Source organism: Curcuma longa, chromosome 8 (assembly GCF_044706935.1).
Source record: "Curcuma longa cultivar G26 ecotype Majalengka, Jawa Barat chromosome 8, ITB_CL_G26_1.1, whole genome shotgun sequence".
NCBI classification, from domain to species: domain Eukaryota; kingdom Viridiplantae; phylum Streptophyta; class Magnoliopsida; order Zingiberales; family Zingiberaceae; genus Curcuma; species Curcuma longa.
The window spans coordinates 5,921,262-5,941,205 of NC_133868.1; the positions used below are offsets into that span (position 1 = coordinate 5,921,262).

Genomic DNA, 19,944 nt, shown 5'->3' on the forward strand with positions numbered 1-19,944 from the left:
TTAATAAATTATATAAAAATATAATTAAATGAAGGGTAATATAGTAAATATAAAACTGATTATGTTTTATTCTCTCCAAATAAATAAAGTAAACCAAACAACATTAGGTTATGTTTTATGCCCTATAACCTTGGTTATGTGATTATCTGGTAATCATATAACCAAGGTTATATATCATAACTTGAACTAAACGCACCCTTAAAGTAAAAGGGAAAATCTTAAACAAGTAATCAGCACCCATGAGGTGGTGCGGTTTTGTTCCAGCATGCAATCAACTCCAACGATTACGGAATACCTACTGGATGCCTCACCCTCCATGCAAAGGCCTGCCATGTCTCGAAAAAATTTTCTGTGATTTACCTCTCTTCTCTTCTAGGTTACTTGACATGGTATTAGAGATGTGAGATGGTATTAGAGGGATTCGAGTGAGAATATCACCTTTTGTCACAATTAACTAAGTAATCAAAATCTAACCCTTACCGAAGAAAGAAAACTCAATCTACTAATTGTTGAAAAACTTAATGAAAAAAATAGGTCCTATATATGATTGATAGGGAAAAAAATGGATGAACTTAAGTCTAATAATATGAATGAAAAATAGAGGGCACCTGAAATACCTCCATAAATTTGGAACAGTTGTTCCCAATGATGAACTGAAAGCGTACGCGTAGACAGGGGCGGAGCTAGGATATTGATCGAGTGTGGGCAACAATATAATATATTTAATAAAATCAAATAAAATTCAAATTTTATAATCATAAAATTATGCATGCTCTAAAATTAAACATCAACATTAATTAAATAACATATATATTGAGTGTGCCCCACAAAAAACTCATATGAAGGAATAACTTTCATTATCTAATAGAATAGAACACATTAACATGATGCACAAAAATTGACATAAAAATTAAACTTCAAATGATAAAATAAAAACTAACCTGCTAAGTTTGTCAAACCGGATAAGCCTCCCTAATATCAAAAAAAAATTATTTATTCCACTATCATCATAAAAAGAGGCTTAATTATGAAATCCAACTGCAAATTTTTGTGATTGGAACTACTTGTGATAAAATACATCTTGTTTAGCGCGACTTCACTACGTTTCCTTCTTCCTTTGCTACCCAGGATGAGTTCCTAATCATGGATTGGATTTGCTATTATCAAATTCAAAAGGTCTCTGTCCTTTGCCTTAGTTGGTGTTCTTACTCTTTCCTACTTGACTTGTGATATAATACTTCTTTTTTCTCCTGATTTCACTACATTAAACCATCCTCAATCCTACTATTGCCATTGAAAACAGAAATATCAACCACTCAGAACTACCTACTGGCTACTGACTGTATCACTCATGAAAGGCTAACAATTCTTACTTCCTTAACTGTAACAGTAAGAGAAGCAACTAAATCCTACAATTGCACTATTTTACATAATTGTTTTCACTTGTAGCTAGCAAAACTTTTACAAACTGAAGCATCTTACAAAGGTGGAGGTTATCTCAAATGATTCTACTGGATGTACATTTATTCTGGTAATTCTCTTATTTCCACTGCATGTTTGGCTGTTTCTTATCTCTGCATATATGGAGGGATTAATTACAAGTTCACAGAAAATTTTCTGGAGGTACTTGGACAAGTTAGTCAACCTAGCAGGGCTTTGAAAATCTTAGGAGCCAGCGTGTTGCCCCTCCACAATGGACTCTGCGTAACATTGACGAAAGGTAAGTGTTGAAGATACCCAAAATCTCAGTAATATGTTTTTTTGGTTCGGGCCCAGTGTGGGCAACTGCCCACACTGGGCCCATGTAAGCTCCGCCCATGCGCGTAGATCAGTAATGTTGTGCAAAAAGAGCAAAAAAAAAAAATAAAAAAAAAAATAAAAAAAGAAAATGCATGGAACTAGCGGAAGCCACGAGTGTCCAATCGAAGTACAAGGAAGGCATGCAGGCCAGTAAGTGCGGGCGGCTAGTGGCTCTTTACTCGCCCGTGCATCTGATAGATGTTGCCTTTCCTGAGCCCTGAAAAAGAAACCAAGAGTCTAAGCTCATCCCTTACTTTTTACTGCGTGCTAGTTAATTAAAAGCTCCTCATTCTTTTGAGAATTGTCAGTCAGGGAGCAACCTTTATCTTTTATCAGACCATGTCACGAGGCCTTAGACTAAAGTTCTTTGTTGTTTACAACACGTATTGCATATGCATCGATATTATCTGAAGTTTTAAGTTTGAACAAACCGATTTCAGTGTTAAAAAAAAAAATCAAACTTTACGGTACGACTCAATTTTTATGGAACTGATCTTTATTTGATAATCTTAGCCTCTTATTAGAGGTTAAACATTATGCATGTATTTCAGCAAAAAGTGGAATAAGTCACTCCAACAGTCTCATACGATCAATCTCACGATCATCTGTGAGGAGATAAATAAGGAAACTGTAGTTGACCACGATAAAGGAGGACATTGCCTCGGCTTCGTCGAAATTTAATTCTTGTCTACTTCAACAACTCTACCCCTCATAAAAACATACATGTACAAACTGATAAAGAGATGTATTCACGGGGGAATTAAATAATTAAATCAATTAATTAAATATTATTATTATTTGTAGGAGCGTATTGAATCCATGTATATGAATAAGATGCACTAGTTAAATGGATAATTAAGAGTTACTTTTCTAATTGATTAGATGATTTTAATTTAAATGAAATAAAAAATTTATTTAAAAAATGCATATATTTTAATTAAACAAGTTCTTAATTTTTTATTTTCATAATGGTTATATTCCTTATCAATTTCATTCATTAATTTTATAAAAAACATATATTTACATTTTGGCCTTTATTTTTTATTAAGAAAATTGAATGAAATAGCTTAATCTCTTATGCTGGCTTTCTTTTATGCAATATTTATCTACAGAATAGAAAAGAAAAATTTTTGTAGGAAAAATAAAATGAGGAGATTCGATGGCTTCATCTTATCATCACAAATTTATAATAATTATTATTTATATTTATATTTACGCAAGTAAACACGCGTTTAAAAGAGTAACAACGTGTCGGAGGGCTTTTATGATTTTGCCCCTTCAAGTATCCAAAAGCTCATCGTATACCCCTCAAATCCAGGGCTGCTCTTTTCCCTACTCATGAGTCACGACGGCTGGGGGCCTGGGGCTTTTGATCTCTTTTTTGCTTCTTTTATTTCTATTTATTTATTTATTCTCTGCGACTAAAATTCTTCTATTCTCCGATTAGAATTGGATCCTTTATAACTCGACCAGGCATCGTTGGGCTCGTTTATGTTTTTTGTTTTCCCGATCGGCCGTAAGCAGCGGATCGATGGCGGCGGCGGCGGCGGTGTGGCAGCCACAAGAGGAGGGGCTCCGCGAGATCTGCGCCCTCTTGGAGGAGCACATCTCCCCCAACTCCGATCAATCCCGGATTCTGCAGCAGCTGCAGCACTACAACCAGCTTCCTGATTTCAATAACTATCTTGTTTTCATCCTTGCCCACGCCGAGGTCTCCTCTCCTTCTCTCGTCTCGTCTTGTGTGGATTTTTGTTGTTTCCTTCTCGAGTTTCTGTCCGTTGTTTTTATCTTCGTAGTGGTTTAGTGATTTCTTTTAGGTTTTATATGTCACGTCCTCTGGCGAAGCGTCGTGTTGACGAATGGTAATTAGGAATAATTTATTTAAATATCATTCTAACGTGATGTGCCTGGGGTTTCAAACACCATTAGATTGTCCGCCATTTCTCGTACCATCCTCTGGCGGATCCCAAGTGGGATTGAGTTTTTGGCTTATCCAATGTTAGAATAATGGTGTTAGCTTGGTATATTAACAGTCAGAAGCTGCTCCCTGATTAAGCAAGCACTTAGAGTTGTCTTAGTCCCTCTCCAGAGTGAATTATGTCGCTTTTTGAGGATGATCCCAATCCCCAAGTGTGATTGGATTTTGGCTTATCCAATATTAGAATAATGACTACTTCGTTAAATTAGTCAGAAGCTTCTTCTTTGATAAAGCGAGCACGTAGAGTGATCTTAGTTCCTCTCCTCTCCAGTGAAGTGAATTAGGTCTTTATTTTGAAGGATCCCAAGTGGAATTGAATTCTGGCTTATCCAATGTTAGAATAATGGTTGGGCAAATTTATGGTCAGAAGGTGCTCATTGATTAAGCAATCAAAGATATATCTTAGTCCCTCCCTTGTGAAATGAATTAGGTCAGTTTTTTTGGTAGTAAAATGAGAGGGTATCACTAAGGTGGGTCAATCCATAATTACATAGATTAAGGACTGACTATATATAATAAGTAACATTGTGAACGAAATGTTCTTATGATGAACCATATTATATCAATTTAGTTAGCTTTATGTTTTAAGCAAGATTGAGTGTTGTACATTTGTGGGTTATCTCCTTCAACTCCACAACCATAAAGAGGTACATATTGCATGCTCAAGGTGGGTATGACTGCCACACACTCACCAATAATTTATTGAGTGATTCCTGGAAATGTTATGTTCGGTTGCAAGCCATTGAACACCATATGCCCTAATTAAGCAAGCTTTTTATTTCTTTGACTTAGTATATTGAAGATTTTATGCGTCAAAGCATGATATCAATACCAAAGAGAACAATAACACTCATGTGTCGTGAATATTAAGAAATAATAAGCATAGAAAAATATTCATGAGATGTGACATGCAATTTATATAAGCACTAAATATGCTATACATCCATGAAGAAAGTATCATAAGAGCCAATAGGCATGGTAGCTTGGTGGAGGTTACAGGCATATTTAACATCACTATAGTCACTAGAACCATGAAATTAAATCCTAAATGCTGCTGTCCATTTTAGGACAACAGCTGTTCGGGTCAAAAATCATTAGGAGATGGTCCCCAAAATTCGTGTTTACCCACTCTATTACTAGCATATGTCTTATCTAATCGCTCTGTAAATTGAGCCCCACTTGACACCAATTGTAGCAACTTAAACTATGTTCTTTATGGGAACATAACCAACTAGTTTACCAAAGTCTTGCTGCCTCTTTTAGTACAACAGCTAAGAGTCTCTTTTAAGTCACTTAATGTGTTCGTTAAAAAAAATTGTCATTCAAGCATATAAAGACCATCCCTTTCTGTTTCTCCTTTTAAAGCTTTAAATAATACAAGGTCTAACAATTTGATGTCACAATGATTAGGAAATACATGGAGTACAAATCCCTAAATCAAACTATTCCTGCATCACCATGGAAACAGCTCTGTTCAATGGAATGGAAGAAGACCCATAAAGCAAAGAGATCCTACCTCATAAGTTATAAACACATTTGAATCGCTACCAGAACACTGAAATGATCCCTGTCGTCTGCTGTCCTAATCAAAGAATCAAGGGATTTAGAGCAACCTTGATGTAGAAATAGAGAAGAAAAAAGCTCTCAGGCTTACCACTACCACATGATGTTGCCCTAGCCTAAAACTTGTCGATTCAACACAAAAAGGAGGGATCTTACTGCTACAATGCCAGTGAACAGTGAGACCACTATAGGCTGAGGAATTTGCTCTTCACTCCTGCTGATGCACACGAAAATGGGAAAATGTGTACTTCTAGTCAAAGGGATGAAGGATTAAAGATAACTTGAGATGGAAAGGGAGTAGGAGGTCGGGCCTAACAAGTTAACGGTTTAGGTTTCTCATTTAGATATGTTATGACACCAACACAGGAGAGGATTGTCATTCTTTCTAAGAGAGTGTTGAGCTCCTATTTCTAGTTTCCAAAACTGAGAGGGAACATGATCTTACAATGTAGCACACTTTGGGTTTTTTTTGGGAAAATGTTATGCAAGTAGGAGTTTCTGATATATGATAAAGAGAAAAAATCATTTCTGTCCAAGGGGAATATTGCATTATATCTTTATTTTTTGCTAACGAAATGCATAAGAGCAGTTATATTAGAAAGCCTCTGCACAAGCCACTTATGTGGATGCATTTGGTTATGCAGTAAGGAATTGATAGTGTCTACTTACGGCTATATAAGGATTAGGCAAGTTGTTAATTGGGAATCACATTGAAATTGATGTTGATTTGGTTAAACTATTTTTGTAAATAGACAAACAAGAACCGTATTCTATGTATTATTTAGGTTAACTTGTAAATTTTCTTTTATATGGAATGTGCTAGTTGGATAAAATGCATTATAAATGTTATGTGCTTTGCATTATATCTATTTCTTAGATTTATATATAAAAGAATTATACGTAACTAAAGATTGCTAAGGATGATTATTGTTAAGCAGATACAAACTCATATTTTTTGGCACACAAAGCAACTTATTATTGTTAATATAACTAATATTAGTTCCTAAAAAATATGGACTGGATATGCGATTGCATCCTACATATGCATTAATTCAATCACATACTGCTTACATATGTTTTTAAAAATCTTGATAAGACACAGCTAGGATTAAAACATTGATAGTAGTTTTTTTAAAAAAATATCAAAATGAGGAATTATTGTCTAAAGATAATCTAAATGATTTGGTTATTTGGTGTAGCACAGTTTGGCAATTAGTATTGCTTCAGAATTATGTAAGTTCATGAAACTTATCTGTCTTGTAACAGTCAGTTCAGTCTTTTGTGTGCCTGGCTTTTGATTTCAAGTTGTCTAACTTCACATTTTTTTTTCTCTGAATTATATTCTCACTTCTTTTGCTGGCAATATGCTACAAAGCTTTAACTCTAACTTGAATTTACCTTCATAATGTCTGTCTTTATATGCTGTTTTGAAATTGCAGTTTGTAATTTATCTTTGACACTGTCAGCATTCTGGCACTGTTGGAATATGCATTTAATAATGGTTGGTGTTCTGTATTTGAATTGAAGCAGGGAAAATCATTGGAAGTACGACAAGCTGCTGGTTTGCTGTTGAAAAACAATCTCAGGGCAACTTTCAGTTCCTTGTCTTCTTCCTACCGACAATATATAAAGTCAGAATTGTTGCCTTGTTTAGGGGCATCAGATAGGACAATTCGATCTACAGTTGGTACTGTTATCAGCGTTCTTGTTCAGTTAGAGAGGGTTGTTGGCTGGCCTCAACTGTTACAAGCTCTAGCTCAATGTTTGGCTAGTAATGACTTTATTCATATGGAGGGTGCTATGGATGCTATATACAAAGTAGGATTCGTTCAATACTCTAATTCAGTTGTTTGCTATTATTCTGTTATCAAAATTTTCTGAAGTAACTTAGTTTATATTTCTCTGATCATCATTAGGTAATGAAGATTAAACAGAGTGCATTATTTTTCTTTTTCAAAATGAAATGAGATATTTAGTAGACTTGACACTTTTGCTAAATTTATCTACCAAATCAAGTTGAAGCTGAAGTTGCAATTCTGAAATACTGTGTCTAAATTAGTATGAATGTTCAATTGCATAGGACTCACTTGAGTAAACACTGTAACTGGAGATTTCATATCTCTTAGTTGAACTAGTGTTGTTGCCCAAAAATATCTCAATGGAACTGGACAGCTAGTTGGCTGACAAATATTCCATAGAAGTGCAATGTTACCTCCCTAGCAAAATTTAAAAATTTACAAAGAATGAGCGGAGATAGTACAATTGCAAAAGGGTAATAGATGTCTCGGCTATATCTTTCTCTTTTGTCCCAGTAGCCAAGTGTTGCTCAAGTTCTCATAGACATAATCATTGACTGAACTTGTCTTTGTCGAGGCTAGCAAGCAAGAGTTTTGCTAAGTTCCAGGCCGATAAAGCCAGGTGCATCTTATGCACCAAAACTTTAGAAATATAGTTCCAATAGAATCATGGTTGAATTACTGATAGAGGAAATGTAGGCCAGGTACCTAATTCAAGATTCCATTTGTCATGGCGGCAATGACTATATATCTTTTTGGAGTTATGATAGTTTACATCTTAGATTGTACTTAAATATATCTTTACTTCTTAAAGTTATTTCTGCAGTTGTCTTGAAAATGTGATGATTGAGCGCACACAGTTTTCTTGCCATTAGTTGCTTATTGTTATTGGATTCAAGCTGAACCTTGATCTTGTAAATGTTTCTTGTGAGTTTAGATTATTCTCATTCTTATTATTTTTTGTGCAACATGTATTCTTCAACATGCTTTATTGAGAGCACTATTGAGTGATAGAACAACCTTTTTGGAGTTATGATAGTTTACATTTTAAATTGTACTTAACAGATTTTTACCTTGTAAAGTCATTTCTATGACGATTGCATTATCATGGCAGATATGTGAGGACATTCCGGAGGAACTTGATGTAGATGTTCCTGGGTTATCTGAACGTCCCATTAATATTTTTATGCCCAGATTGCTGCAGGTAATTTTAGCTGGTCTCTATGAAATGGTTTGTAGGTGTCTTTTAGTAACAATGACTAGGGCGACAATTGGAAAGTTATTCAATTCTTGTCTTTGGTACAGTTTTTCCAGTCTCCACATGCTGTATTGAGGAAGCTATCATTGGGTTCCATCAATCAGTTTATTGTAGTAATGCCTTCAGTAAGTAAAATATAATGGCAATTTTGTTCTACTGCAATGCTGGACCTAGTTGGAGTCTCCTTGACCTAGTTTGAATCAATTTTCAGGCATTGTTTATGTCCATGGACCAGTACCTTCAGGGTCTATTTCATCTTGCTCGGGATCCTTCAGCAGATGTCCGGAAGTTGGTATGTTATTAATCAACTTTTGCAATGCTTTGACTTATTACTTATGAAGATCTATGAAACTCAGTCGTAGATGATGAGTGAGAATAAGAGATAACTATTAGGCTTAAGATGCATCACAATGACAACATTCTTGCAACAACACCTTGCTTATCAGTGCCTGCTTTTACAACTTAAATTTCCACTCATATTTGTTTAGGTTAGGTTATGCAGTCATCTCTTGGAAAAGTTGAAAATAAAGGACTATTTTGTGAAGAGGGAATTGTTTGGTTACCTTGAGCATTATGATCTTTCTCCAATCTGTGTTTGTTTTCTCTGGAACACAGGTCTGTTCTGCCTTTGTACAACTTATAGAAGTTCGGCCATCCTTCCTAGAGGTATGTAAATTTTTAATTTGATTTCCAGATGAATTTGTTCTTGTTTCTTTTTCTAGCAACTGTCCATACTGGCTGTGTGTTTTTGCATTATCTTTGACTGACATCAAAATAGGGATATGACATGGAAAATGTACTGTCAACATTTCTGCTGGCACAACTATGGTAGCACACAGTGAAATATGAACCATGATCATCCAGGATGTGAAACATAGAACCATGAATTTGTTCTTCTATTTGGTTTATTGTCATTTAGTGCTGTTTGCTGATTTTATGCTTAGTAAACTGTGCTCTCACTACTTCTCAGTTTTTAGTATAGTGGAATTTTTATCCCCCCTTTGGAATGTCAGATTTGTTGAACTCACTTGAGACATTGTTGTTGTTTCCATTTTGTAGACCATCACATTCCTAATTAACACTTGCCTTGAATATTGCAGTCCCATTTGAGAAATGTAATTGAGTTTATCTTGCAAGCCAACAAGGACCCTGATGATGAAGTTGCTCTTGAGGCATGTGAATTTTGGTAAGTGAATTGAGTTTGTCCTTCACGCTATCAACACACAATACATTTGGCTTATTCTAGGACAAATAATATATATATTTTTTCACATAATTTGAGCCATGGTTTAAAATTTCAAGCCGTATCGGAATTTCGGTTTATAATCAGAACAATATGATTTCAATATCGTATCGCGCTGTGTCGATACGGTTTCGGTATTTTTTTAAATATAAAATATATTAATTAAAAATATTATTATAATATTTGATTACTATAAATATTTACTATTAGGTTAAACTAATATTTTAAAAGAGCAATCAATCATTCACAAATTAAAGGAGAAGTTTAACAAACTCATGATTCTAAGAAATTAGTTACAAATGAATTAAGATTCTACTAGAAAGTAAATATTAATTAACATTTGGTCAAATAAGCGAAAATGGGTGGGATTCATTGAGTAGTCATACTAGGTTGAATTTAGAAAATTTGCTGACCTATTAACTTTTTGCCAATCCTAGCAAATGTGCAAAAGAAGGGGAGAATCATTGTTGTCCTATGGAATTAGCTTAAATTTCTTAGGTTCGACAATGCTAAACCTTTGTTTGCAACATATGTTGTTCAACTTTGCTACTGCCTGTGATCCATTATCCACTAGGCCAAGTCACTCATCTACCTTGCTTTTTTTTTTGTGTCGATTGAGAGAGGGTTTTTGTCGATTAAAAGAGGAATAAACAGTTCACTTATCAATAATGACCTCAAAGCTCCCTTCGATAAATTTGATTTGGACGTGATTGAGTTTCTAACTGAACCCTATAATATGAAAGATTAAGCGTGTGTTTCCATGAGGGAAGAAAACCATGAACATTAAGGTCAAAAAAAGATTTCCCTAGCGACACTTTCCCTTTGTTTCCTTTGACATGAAAAAGGAGGGAAGGAGAGAATGAAGAAATCTTTCCCAGCTTTCCTCTATATTACTTCCACCCAATTTGGGTGGAAGGCTCACTTTCGCATGTAATGAAGCTCAAATCTGACTCATTTAAAATTATATATTTTTTATCAAAATTATTTTTAAATTTTAAAAATGTGTTTAGCAAATATTTTTTCCCAAAATTTTTTAAGTTCCCTCCCTCTTTCCTTCCCTCCAAAGAAACAACCCGATGAAAAAATATTTGACAATCTTTTTCCTATGCAATTTTTTCCTACCATCTTTCTTTCCCTACCTTATTTTCTTCCTTTGTAGGAAACATGGCCAAAAATGATAACCTAATTTCTTAAATGGCAATTTAATAGTTAAAATTATTTAACAGCTTTATAGCAATCCATATGATTTATTAATTATAAAATTTTATTTATTCAATAGTAGTAAATACAGTATTCAAATATATTTAATATTTGCAAAAAAATGAAAATTGATAAAAAAATTGTCAGCTTATCATCATAATAACAATATGTTATTATTGGCATGATGATAATATATTGCGTTGATAATCTAATTTAATTAACTTGACTATTGATTCTATAATATCAGTTACTAATAATCTGATAATTAATGAAACATAATATGCATCCTTATTGTCATTAAATATCATTTGTTATCCCATATATGAAGTATTTACTTTTTCTGTTTTTTGATTTGTTTGTTAACAATTAATGATTCTGATTTCATCAATTTTACTGATCCAATATGACTGAGATTTAGATTTCTTGACCATTCAATCCCCGATAATTTGACAACCATGAATATAATTGTCCATTTTTTGATTGGATAATCACTTATGCCATTATTAGTTAGGAAATAACTAAATTTCTAAATTTATTTGAAACTCTATCTTAGTCAATTCTGATTCTATGGGATTCAATTATTGATTAAAGGGCAGTCTGGTACACGAAGCTCCCGCTAATGTATGGTTCTGAAGAAGGGTTTATTGCAGCAGCCTTACCTTGCATTGCAAGAGGCTGTTTCTGCGACTTGAACCCATGACCACCAGGTCACACATCAATAACTTTATCGTTGTGTTAAGGCTCTCCTTCATTGAACCGTTGACTAAATTATAAAATATTATCAAACATTGAATGCTTTGCTTAAGATTATTAACTATTGTTATTTAAAAAGACATGTTAGAATATTTAGGAATTGTTAAAATATTCTGTTAAGGATAAATATTCTGTTTTTCTTTTTTAGAATAATTCTCCTAGAATAGGTCCCTATATTCATGTATAAATAGGGGCTTATATCTTGTAATAGACAGAGAGAGAAATCTATTGTCTTATTATTTTACATGGTATCAGAGCGAAGGGGTTTAGGTTTATCCGCCTAACCCTAATTCTTTCTTCCTTCTCTCTCTCTGTTCGCCATGCGTTTTCCTTGTATGTGCTCGTGTTTAGGTTTGGGTTTTCCTCCCTCCTTAGGTTTAGGGTTATCTGCCCAAACCAATCCTTTTCCTTCTCTCTCTCTGTTCGTCACGCGTTTTCCTCGCGTGTGCTAATGTTTAGGTTTGGGTTTTCCTCCCTCCTTAGGTTTAGGGTTATCCGCCCAAACCAATCCTCTTCCTTCTTTCTCTCTCTCTGTTCGCCACGCGTTTTCCTCGCGTGCGTTTCTGTCAGCCGCCTTCCTCGTCGCGCGTTTTCCTCGTCGCGACGCAGCAATTGCAATGACTTCCTTCTCTCTTTGTTCGCCACGCGTTTTCCTCGCGTGCGTTTCTATCAGCCGCCTTCCTCGTCGCGCGTTTTCCTCGTCGCGACGCAGCAATCGCGGTGGCTTCCTCGTCACGTGTCTTCCACGATGCGACGAGCAACATGTTTCCTTGCGACACCACTCTTCTTGTGATCACGCGTTCCTGTTTCTTCCATGCGACGCCACTCTTCCCGTGGTCGCGCGCTTCTGTTTCTTCCTCGTGACGCCACTCTTCCCGTGATCGCGCGCTCTTGTTTCTTCCTTGCGATGACACTCTTCCCGTGGTCGCGCGCTCTTGTTTCTTCCTCGCGACGCCACTCTTCCCGTGGTCGCGCACTCCTGTTTCTTCCTCGCAACTCCACTTTTCCCATGGTCGCGAGCTTCTGTTTCTTCCTCGTGACGCCACTCTTCCCGTGGTCGCGCGCTCCTGTTTCTTCCTCACGACGCCACTCTTCCTGTGGTCGTGCGCCTCTCTTCTCCACTGCCCTCTTCCAGTAACGGCAACAAGCTAGCAAGTTTCAGCTCTCCGAATGTCAAGCTCATGCCAAATCAGGGGAAGTCTCTTTCAGATCCTGAACGATACAGGCGATTAGTAGGGAGACTAAGCTACCTTACTGTTACTCGTCCGAATATCTCATTTACAGTAAGTGTAGTAAGTCAACTCTCTATGCAAGAAACATTGAGATGCTGTAACAAGCATTATCCGATATATCAGAGGTGCTCCAGGAAAGAGTCTTTTGTATGAAGACAAAGGACATCCTCGAATTGACTACATATGTAACAAGTTGGGTACATATAATTTATATCTTCCAGCTTGAGGGGGAGTGTTAGAATATTTAGGAATTGTTAAAATATTCTGTTAAGGATAAATATTTTATTTTTTTTTTAGAATAATTCTCTTAGAATAGGTCCCTATATTCATGTATAAATAGGGGCTTATATCTTGTAATAGACAGAGAGATAAATCTATTGTCTTATTATTTTACAAGACAAATACTAACAGTAGAATGTTGGGAGGCTTTTAGGATTCAAGCTTGTGCGTTGTGAGTCATTTCTCTGATACAAGGTTAATTATTTGATAGGTTAAACACTTACCATAAGCTTAAGAAAAAATATATAAATTTTTGGGTGGGTCACAAGATACATTAAACATGAAATAGTAGCCTCTGTGATTGATTTGTCAATTACTAGTGTGTGAGGTTTTGAACATATGGTTATTCTTATACAAATATTCAGGTACTACCACTGCAATTCTAGAACATTATAATTACTCGCAAATGAGTTATCCTTTTTTTGTTGATATTTCCTATGATTTTTTGTTTGGTTCTAAAATATTAATCCTTCTTTATTAGCTTTGCATTACTTAAGAATCAAATATCATTATCAAATGAATGATATATGCTGCAAATCATAGTGCACACTTAATCTTTTAGTTTTGGGCTGCCTAGTTGATGTGAAAACTTGACTTAGATCAATTGTCATTAACACAAGAATTTTAAGAGAGTGCAATTGTTCTTTACTTAGATATTGAGCATGAGTTTGAATCTCAAAATTTTTGGTTTTGCCTTGTCAGCCAATATGTTCTGCATCACATAAGGAGAAATTTGGCTAGCTCTCACTTTCGCTAATGCAGATCATTGTTAATGTTTCAGGTCAGCATACTGTGATGGTACCTTGCCACCTGATGGTTTAAGAGACTATTTACCACACTTGATTCCAGTAAGCCTTTGATCAGATCAGCAGATAAAGCTAACTTCCTCTTCTATTTTGCTTTAACAATGGTTGCAATTAAATACAAAAATTATGTAGGTTTTATTGTCCAATATGGCATATGCTGAGGACGATGAGGCGCTTTTTGATGCAGAGGTTTGCTTTAGCTCAAAATGTGTTTTGCTTGTTCTCATGACTTTTTATTTTTGTCAACTGGATTCTTTTGTTTGCAGGAAGATGAATCCTTTCCAGATAGGGATCAGGTATTGGTCTTGATTTAAGACTACTTTGCTACTTGATAGTTGCTTGTCCGTTTTTGAGTATTGGGTGCTTATTACTTCTTACTGTTCTGTTTGGAATGACTTGGAATTTTGTACCAACGAACAGGATCTGAAGCCTCGTTTTCATTCATCTCGTTTACATGGATCTGATATTACAGAGGATGTATGTTCTCAATCTTATTATTTTTATGTTTTTTTTTATGATTATGCCACCCAGCTATTGCAAGAGTATAACAAAGAGGCACTGATGTCATTGCTTTTGTTTTAGGTATCCAAACACTCATTTCTGAGCTTTCTTTCTGTTGTTTACAGGATGAAGACACAGTCAATGTTTGGAATTTAAGAAAATCTAGTGCAGCTGGACTAGATATCGTTTCAAATGTTTTTGGAGATGAGATTCTTCTGACCTTGATGCCTTTGATACAGGTAATCTCTACACCTATATTTTGAATAGTAACCGTTGAAGCAGTTTATTTTTCCAAATTCTATTAACCACTGGCCAAAGCAACCACAGAAAATTAAGTGGAATTTGTACAGAGAAATACAAAATCAGCATAAGAAAAGACAAACTAGCAAAAGAAGTATAACTCATGTTGGATTCATTCATGTGTAGACTGTTGGATGCCTCACCTCTACCATAGATGAGGGCTTTGTGAAGGGAGCAGCAAAATTGAGGATTCATTTTGTAGAATATATATTATTTTATTTTCCAATTAAATTTTCACAAATATGGAAGTGAGAAGCCTAGTTCTTCATGCTCCTTTTAATTCTTTATCATAGAGTTGAAGGAAAAGAACAAGTCATTGCTGATGGTGCAACACCATTGTTTCGCACTGCAACTTTGATGTTTGAATCACAGAAGCAAGCTCTTTTCTATGCTATGGTAAAACCGTGTGCCTAGACCCTGCAAATTCAATATTAGCTGTTGCCTTTGCACACTTTGCCTTTTTCAATATGGAATTGGAGGGGGTGAAATACTGCTGGGGATGAGTTTATAAGTCTTGAGTGACACTAGAAATTTAAAATCCAGTTCAGTATCTCAGAATAAATTATTCAAAAGTAAAATAACTATCTTTATTCAATCCTTCTTTTTCAAGACCTCCCTAACTTTATCCTTTATTGAAAACCACAGAATATTTGGTTCTTAAATCATTTTCCTATTTCCATTTCCTTTTTTGGGTAAAATTCTTTATAGGAGGCTAATATGACCACACAGTTAGAAATATGGAGAAGAATGTGACTGATAAAGAAAAGAAAAGTCATTCATGGAAAATGCAACTGAGAAAGAAAAAGAAAAGTAATTTATAGAAAAATGCAACTGAGGAAGAAAAAGGCGCTGGTTTGAAATAGAGGGCTTCTCTCTATGAGATACCAGAATCTTCCATGAATCTAACTAAAATTAAAGTGCTAATAAAAAGAGATCAGAATGAACTCCTGTGCTCCTTGGTACTGATTACAATTCCTTTTACTTAGGCTGAGGAAAAGTTTCCATCTCACTTGTGGAATAAAACTGAAACATATGGATGTCTTGCCCGTGCCCTCGAGATCAAGGTTGTATCACCCTTGTTAGGTAATATTCGTATAGGTTTTGCCTTATACTTATTAAGGCCAATGAGGAGATACTTGGCAGAGGAAGATTAGATCCTACCACTAAAATGACTGCTAAGTTGGAAATTGCAGAAGAATGTGATTGGGAAAGAAAAGAAAAGAAAATTAAAAAATGCAATCAAGAAAAAAAAAGGTGTTGGTGTTTAAAATAGATGGTTTCTCTCAACAAAGAGGAATAACAGAAATGAGATACCACAATGTTCCACTTCCATGAATCTAACTAGTATCTATAATTAAAAAGATCAAAATGAAAAGTCCTGTTGTCCTTTCTTTGATTTACCATTTCTTTTCTTGGTCATGTCTGAAATTTTCCATCCCACTTGTGGTCCAAAGCCAAAACAAGATGGTTAAGGATGAATATACTAGGCAATGCATGGGTAAGTTTCAATTCATACCAGTTGAAACCAATGAAGAGATAATTGGCAGAGGAAGATTAGATCCTAACTAACAAAAAAATTCTCTCATTTTGTGAGCTTCAGTTCAAAGGGTTTGATGCTATCGATCTTCAAAAGCTGTAGCAAATCTTTATTAACACAAATCCATTAAGATTACTAACCCGTTATCCCTCCCACCTCTTGATCAAAAGTAAGATCCAGAAGTTATAGCTTCTCCTTCCGCTTCCTCTTCTTCAATTTCCTGCATGGTTGATCTAAGTTTGTCCATGTCATGTGCTAACATGGATTGGTGCTGATACAGTAACATTCAGATCAGGAACTTAAACTGATACAAGAAGTATAAGAACTGCTATTTTAGACCTTGGTGATACGTCTACAGAATTGCATTGTCCTCTATTATAGTACACTAGATATGCTTACATATCCTTTAAATATATTAAGCAGACATTGTGTAGCAATCTATCTCAAATTATATGATGATCAATGTCAGTTGATCAGAGCTTGTCCATTTCTCATCATTTTGCCTGCATTTTTTTATTTATTTTTAATTTTTTAAAATTTGCAGCAAAAGCTATCAACTACAAATGACACTAGTTGGAAGGAGAGAGAGGCTGCTGTTTTGGCTATTGGTGCCATAGCAGAGGGATGCATTAATGGACTCTATCCCCATCTTCCTGAGGTATATCATTCACACTAGTAACATGAGTAGGTGTTTAGTTATATTCTAACTACCAAACTGTTTAGTATTATTTTTTGTTTATACTTGCATTGTTCAGCCATATGCTTTAGTTTAGTGTTAAAAATTTCTGTATAACTGCGCCTTGAAATTCCATTACCTACATTTTAGTTTGTAAAACCTAGAATGAGTCTTCCAACACTTCGGTACCTGTTATGGGTTATTGTTCTGAGAATTCAACCTCTCTTGCTAGCTAGCTTCTTATGATAAGCAATGGCTTATTGAGAAAAAGACTGCACATTATCATAAACAATATCAAATTTATAGCTGATGCTAATTTGTCATTGGTGGAGTAGCATGTCTCATGCCTTCTTGTAGTTGACATTTTCAGTACTACTACAATCTTGCAATGAAACTAAAAATGTTTACTGTAGGCTTAATTGAGAATTTTTGAACGAAACAAGAGACCTAAAAAAATGAAGCAAGCATACCTTGTTCCAAACTAGATGGTTGGAATTACTAAGATTCATATTCATTTTGTTGGGAAGATTGAATTTGTTTCATTGTGAATATTGCCATGAGAAGCGTAAAAGTGACAAAAGAAAGCTAATGCTCTGTTGGGATGGGGTGAGAGAAGGTTCATTAACGGAAGGGGAAGGGAGAGGAAGGAAGGGGAAGTAAAGTATTTATGTTTCCCTTGTTTGGAAGGGATGGAAGGTTCATTAACGTAACATGTATTATCTTGTTTGAGAGGAAAGGAAGGGGAATAAAAGTTAAATATATAAAGTTACAAAAATATCCTCACTTCTTAAAAAAAGATAACGCATATTACATGTAGAAGTTGGGATATGGAAGATCCTAAAATAGACAACACATGTTCTTTGGATAAGTCTCTGTCCTTGGAGGAGGAGGAGAAGAAGATTAGAGTTACCCGTCTCTATCTTTTGAGTCTTGTCCTCAAAGAGATTTGCGGCGAGGGCCAACGTCGATGTCATGGAGTACGAGCGGTGATGACACGTGTTGTGTGAGGAGCGACGGCGTAAAGACGAGATACCTAAACAAATAAGTTAATTTAGAAATTAATATTTTAAAATAGGGATAAAATTGGAATAAAATATTTTTGAGTTCCCCTTCCCCTTCCTTACACCTTAAATTGGAGTGTAAGAAATTGTAGCGATTCATGAGCATGCAGGGGTAGAGCTTACTCTTCTCTCTCCTTCCCCTCCATGACTCACTCCATCTCGAACAAGGGTCAAAATTCTCCTTCTCCTTATTTACGCTTCCCTTTCCTTCCCTCACCTCCTCCCAAACAGAGCGTAAAGGTTCTAGAATTAGATGACCGTGAAGTGCGATTTTAGGATAGAGAATAACCTAGGGTTAGGGTTTTGAAATTCACATGCTTTAACCTTTGAAGAAGGGAGGTAGAAAGAGGAAAGGAAAGAAAAAGAGTGGGGTTGAGGGGTGAGGGAGGAGGTGGTCTTGTTATAATGGAAAGGAAACTAAAGACTCAAACGCACCAGGAGTTTGTGCCAGCGTCGCATCTCGAACCAACCTTCTTGTGGCTGGCCCAAGCTCAGTTACCTGGCCTGCCACTTTTTACCTGACTTCAAACCCATCAGACATGAGGCCCATGTCAATGCCATGTACTGAGGTCATGAAGGTATTGCCAGAGGAGCACATAGGGAGTAAATGTACAAATCAGTTTTTTTGGGTTTCTTCATTTCGCACTTCATTCCTCTGCTTCCTCTCAAAACTGGGAAGAAGCATTTCCAGGCAAATTCCATTCTGTAGAAGTTTGATTGAGCGTCCCCCATGATTTCTGTCCAAGTAACTGGAGGGGAAGGAACATGTACTGTCTCAAAAACTGTGCCTCCGCTGAATTGGTTTCTGTTGTATGAATCAACAGGGCCTGATTGGGCAACAATTGTAACATTAAATGCTGGCTTGTCGGCATTGCTTTTGTTCCCAAATTGTAATTCCTCATCGACTCTTATTTCTGTGTTTTAGCTGACTGACTGACGCTATTATTTTGTTTACAGATTGTCAAATTCCTCATTCCTCTTCTCGATGATAAATTTCCACTTATACGGAGTATCACTTGTTGGACCCTTTCTCGGTTTAGCAAATTCATTATTCAGGTATGCATACTCAGCTTGGTTGGTCTCCTGAGTGAAATCACCTGACCTTTTTCTTTTGTTTATTTCATTTAATATATCATAAAACAGTTAAAGTGTATATGTTCAATCTGCCATGTATCACGGCTTGAGAATGTCTCATCTTATAGAAATTAGAGATATACAAATTTTCATCAGTGTCATTCTTCATTTTATTTTAGTTTAATCATTTTCAGATAATGCAGCCTGTACAAATTTCAGAAAACTTATTTTACATAGTTCGTTTTCCTTGCTTCACTTGATTCCTTCTGCAGTGTTATTTGGAATCTTGTCAGCAGTGTACTCTAATCTGAAGAAATGGAAAAATAAACACTATTGTGGGTATGGGGACAGAATTCCACACTGTGGACTCTCTCCCTCTCCTTTCTGATAAGGCAAAACAAAGGACAGTCTATCCTTCCCATCCCCTCAAAATTCCCTCATTGTAAAGAAATCCTTGAAGATTTTTTCTCTATTAAGTCTTTATCTTTAGCATGGCGGTTATAGTCATCCAACACTGCTTAATTTGAGTTAATATAATTTTTGTCGTAGCTTTAAAGCTTATGTAAATTTATTCTAAAGCATAAACCAAAGAAAGGTATAAGAGAGAAGGAAACCCAAAAATCTTTTATATATGCCTAAGAAAAGATTTTGACTGTAGAAATATTCATGACACATTTCAAGTGCTTGCATAACTGGGTAAATTTCCAGTTATGAGTACCCTATGTTAACCATAACAATTCTTGCTACTAAATTTCTACTGTTAATTTCACTTTTCTTTTCCATCATTGTATGTGTCAGCCATCTTGTCCTGTCCATCCAGTTAGTTTAAATGCTGGGTGAATTCCATTTAATGACCAATGATGCTTGGCAAAGTATCCTAGATGGAA

At 35.6% G+C, this 19,944-nt stretch overlaps 1 protein-coding gene across 1 annotated transcript in view; it reads left to right on the forward strand.

The window, feature by feature from the left end:
- The first annotated feature begins 3,263 nt into the window (after positions 1-3,263).
- The window catches only part of LOC141833118 (transportin-1-like), a 45,929-nt gene continuing 29,248 nt past the window's right edge, over positions 3,264-19,944 (forward strand). Inside the window, exons 1-14 of the mRNA XM_074720501.1 lie at positions 3,264-3,511; positions 6,872-7,159; positions 8,252-8,341; positions 8,443-8,520; positions 8,607-8,687; positions 9,011-9,061; positions 9,496-9,581; positions 13,884-13,950; positions 14,041-14,097; positions 14,175-14,204; positions 14,329-14,385; positions 14,535-14,648; positions 16,791-16,904; positions 18,941-19,039. Coding sequence (XP_074576602.1) covers positions 3,332-3,511; positions 6,872-7,159; positions 8,252-8,341; positions 8,443-8,520; positions 8,607-8,687; positions 9,011-9,061; positions 9,496-9,581; positions 13,884-13,950; positions 14,041-14,097; positions 14,175-14,204; positions 14,329-14,385; positions 14,535-14,648; positions 16,791-16,904; positions 18,941-19,039 — 1,392 coding nt within the window. The 5' untranslated portion in view covers positions 3,264-3,331. The remainder of the gene's footprint in view (positions 3,512-6,871; positions 7,160-8,251; positions 8,342-8,442; positions 8,521-8,606; positions 8,688-9,010; positions 9,062-9,495; positions 9,582-13,883; positions 13,951-14,040; positions 14,098-14,174; positions 14,205-14,328; positions 14,386-14,534; positions 14,649-16,790; positions 16,905-18,940; positions 19,040-19,944) is intronic.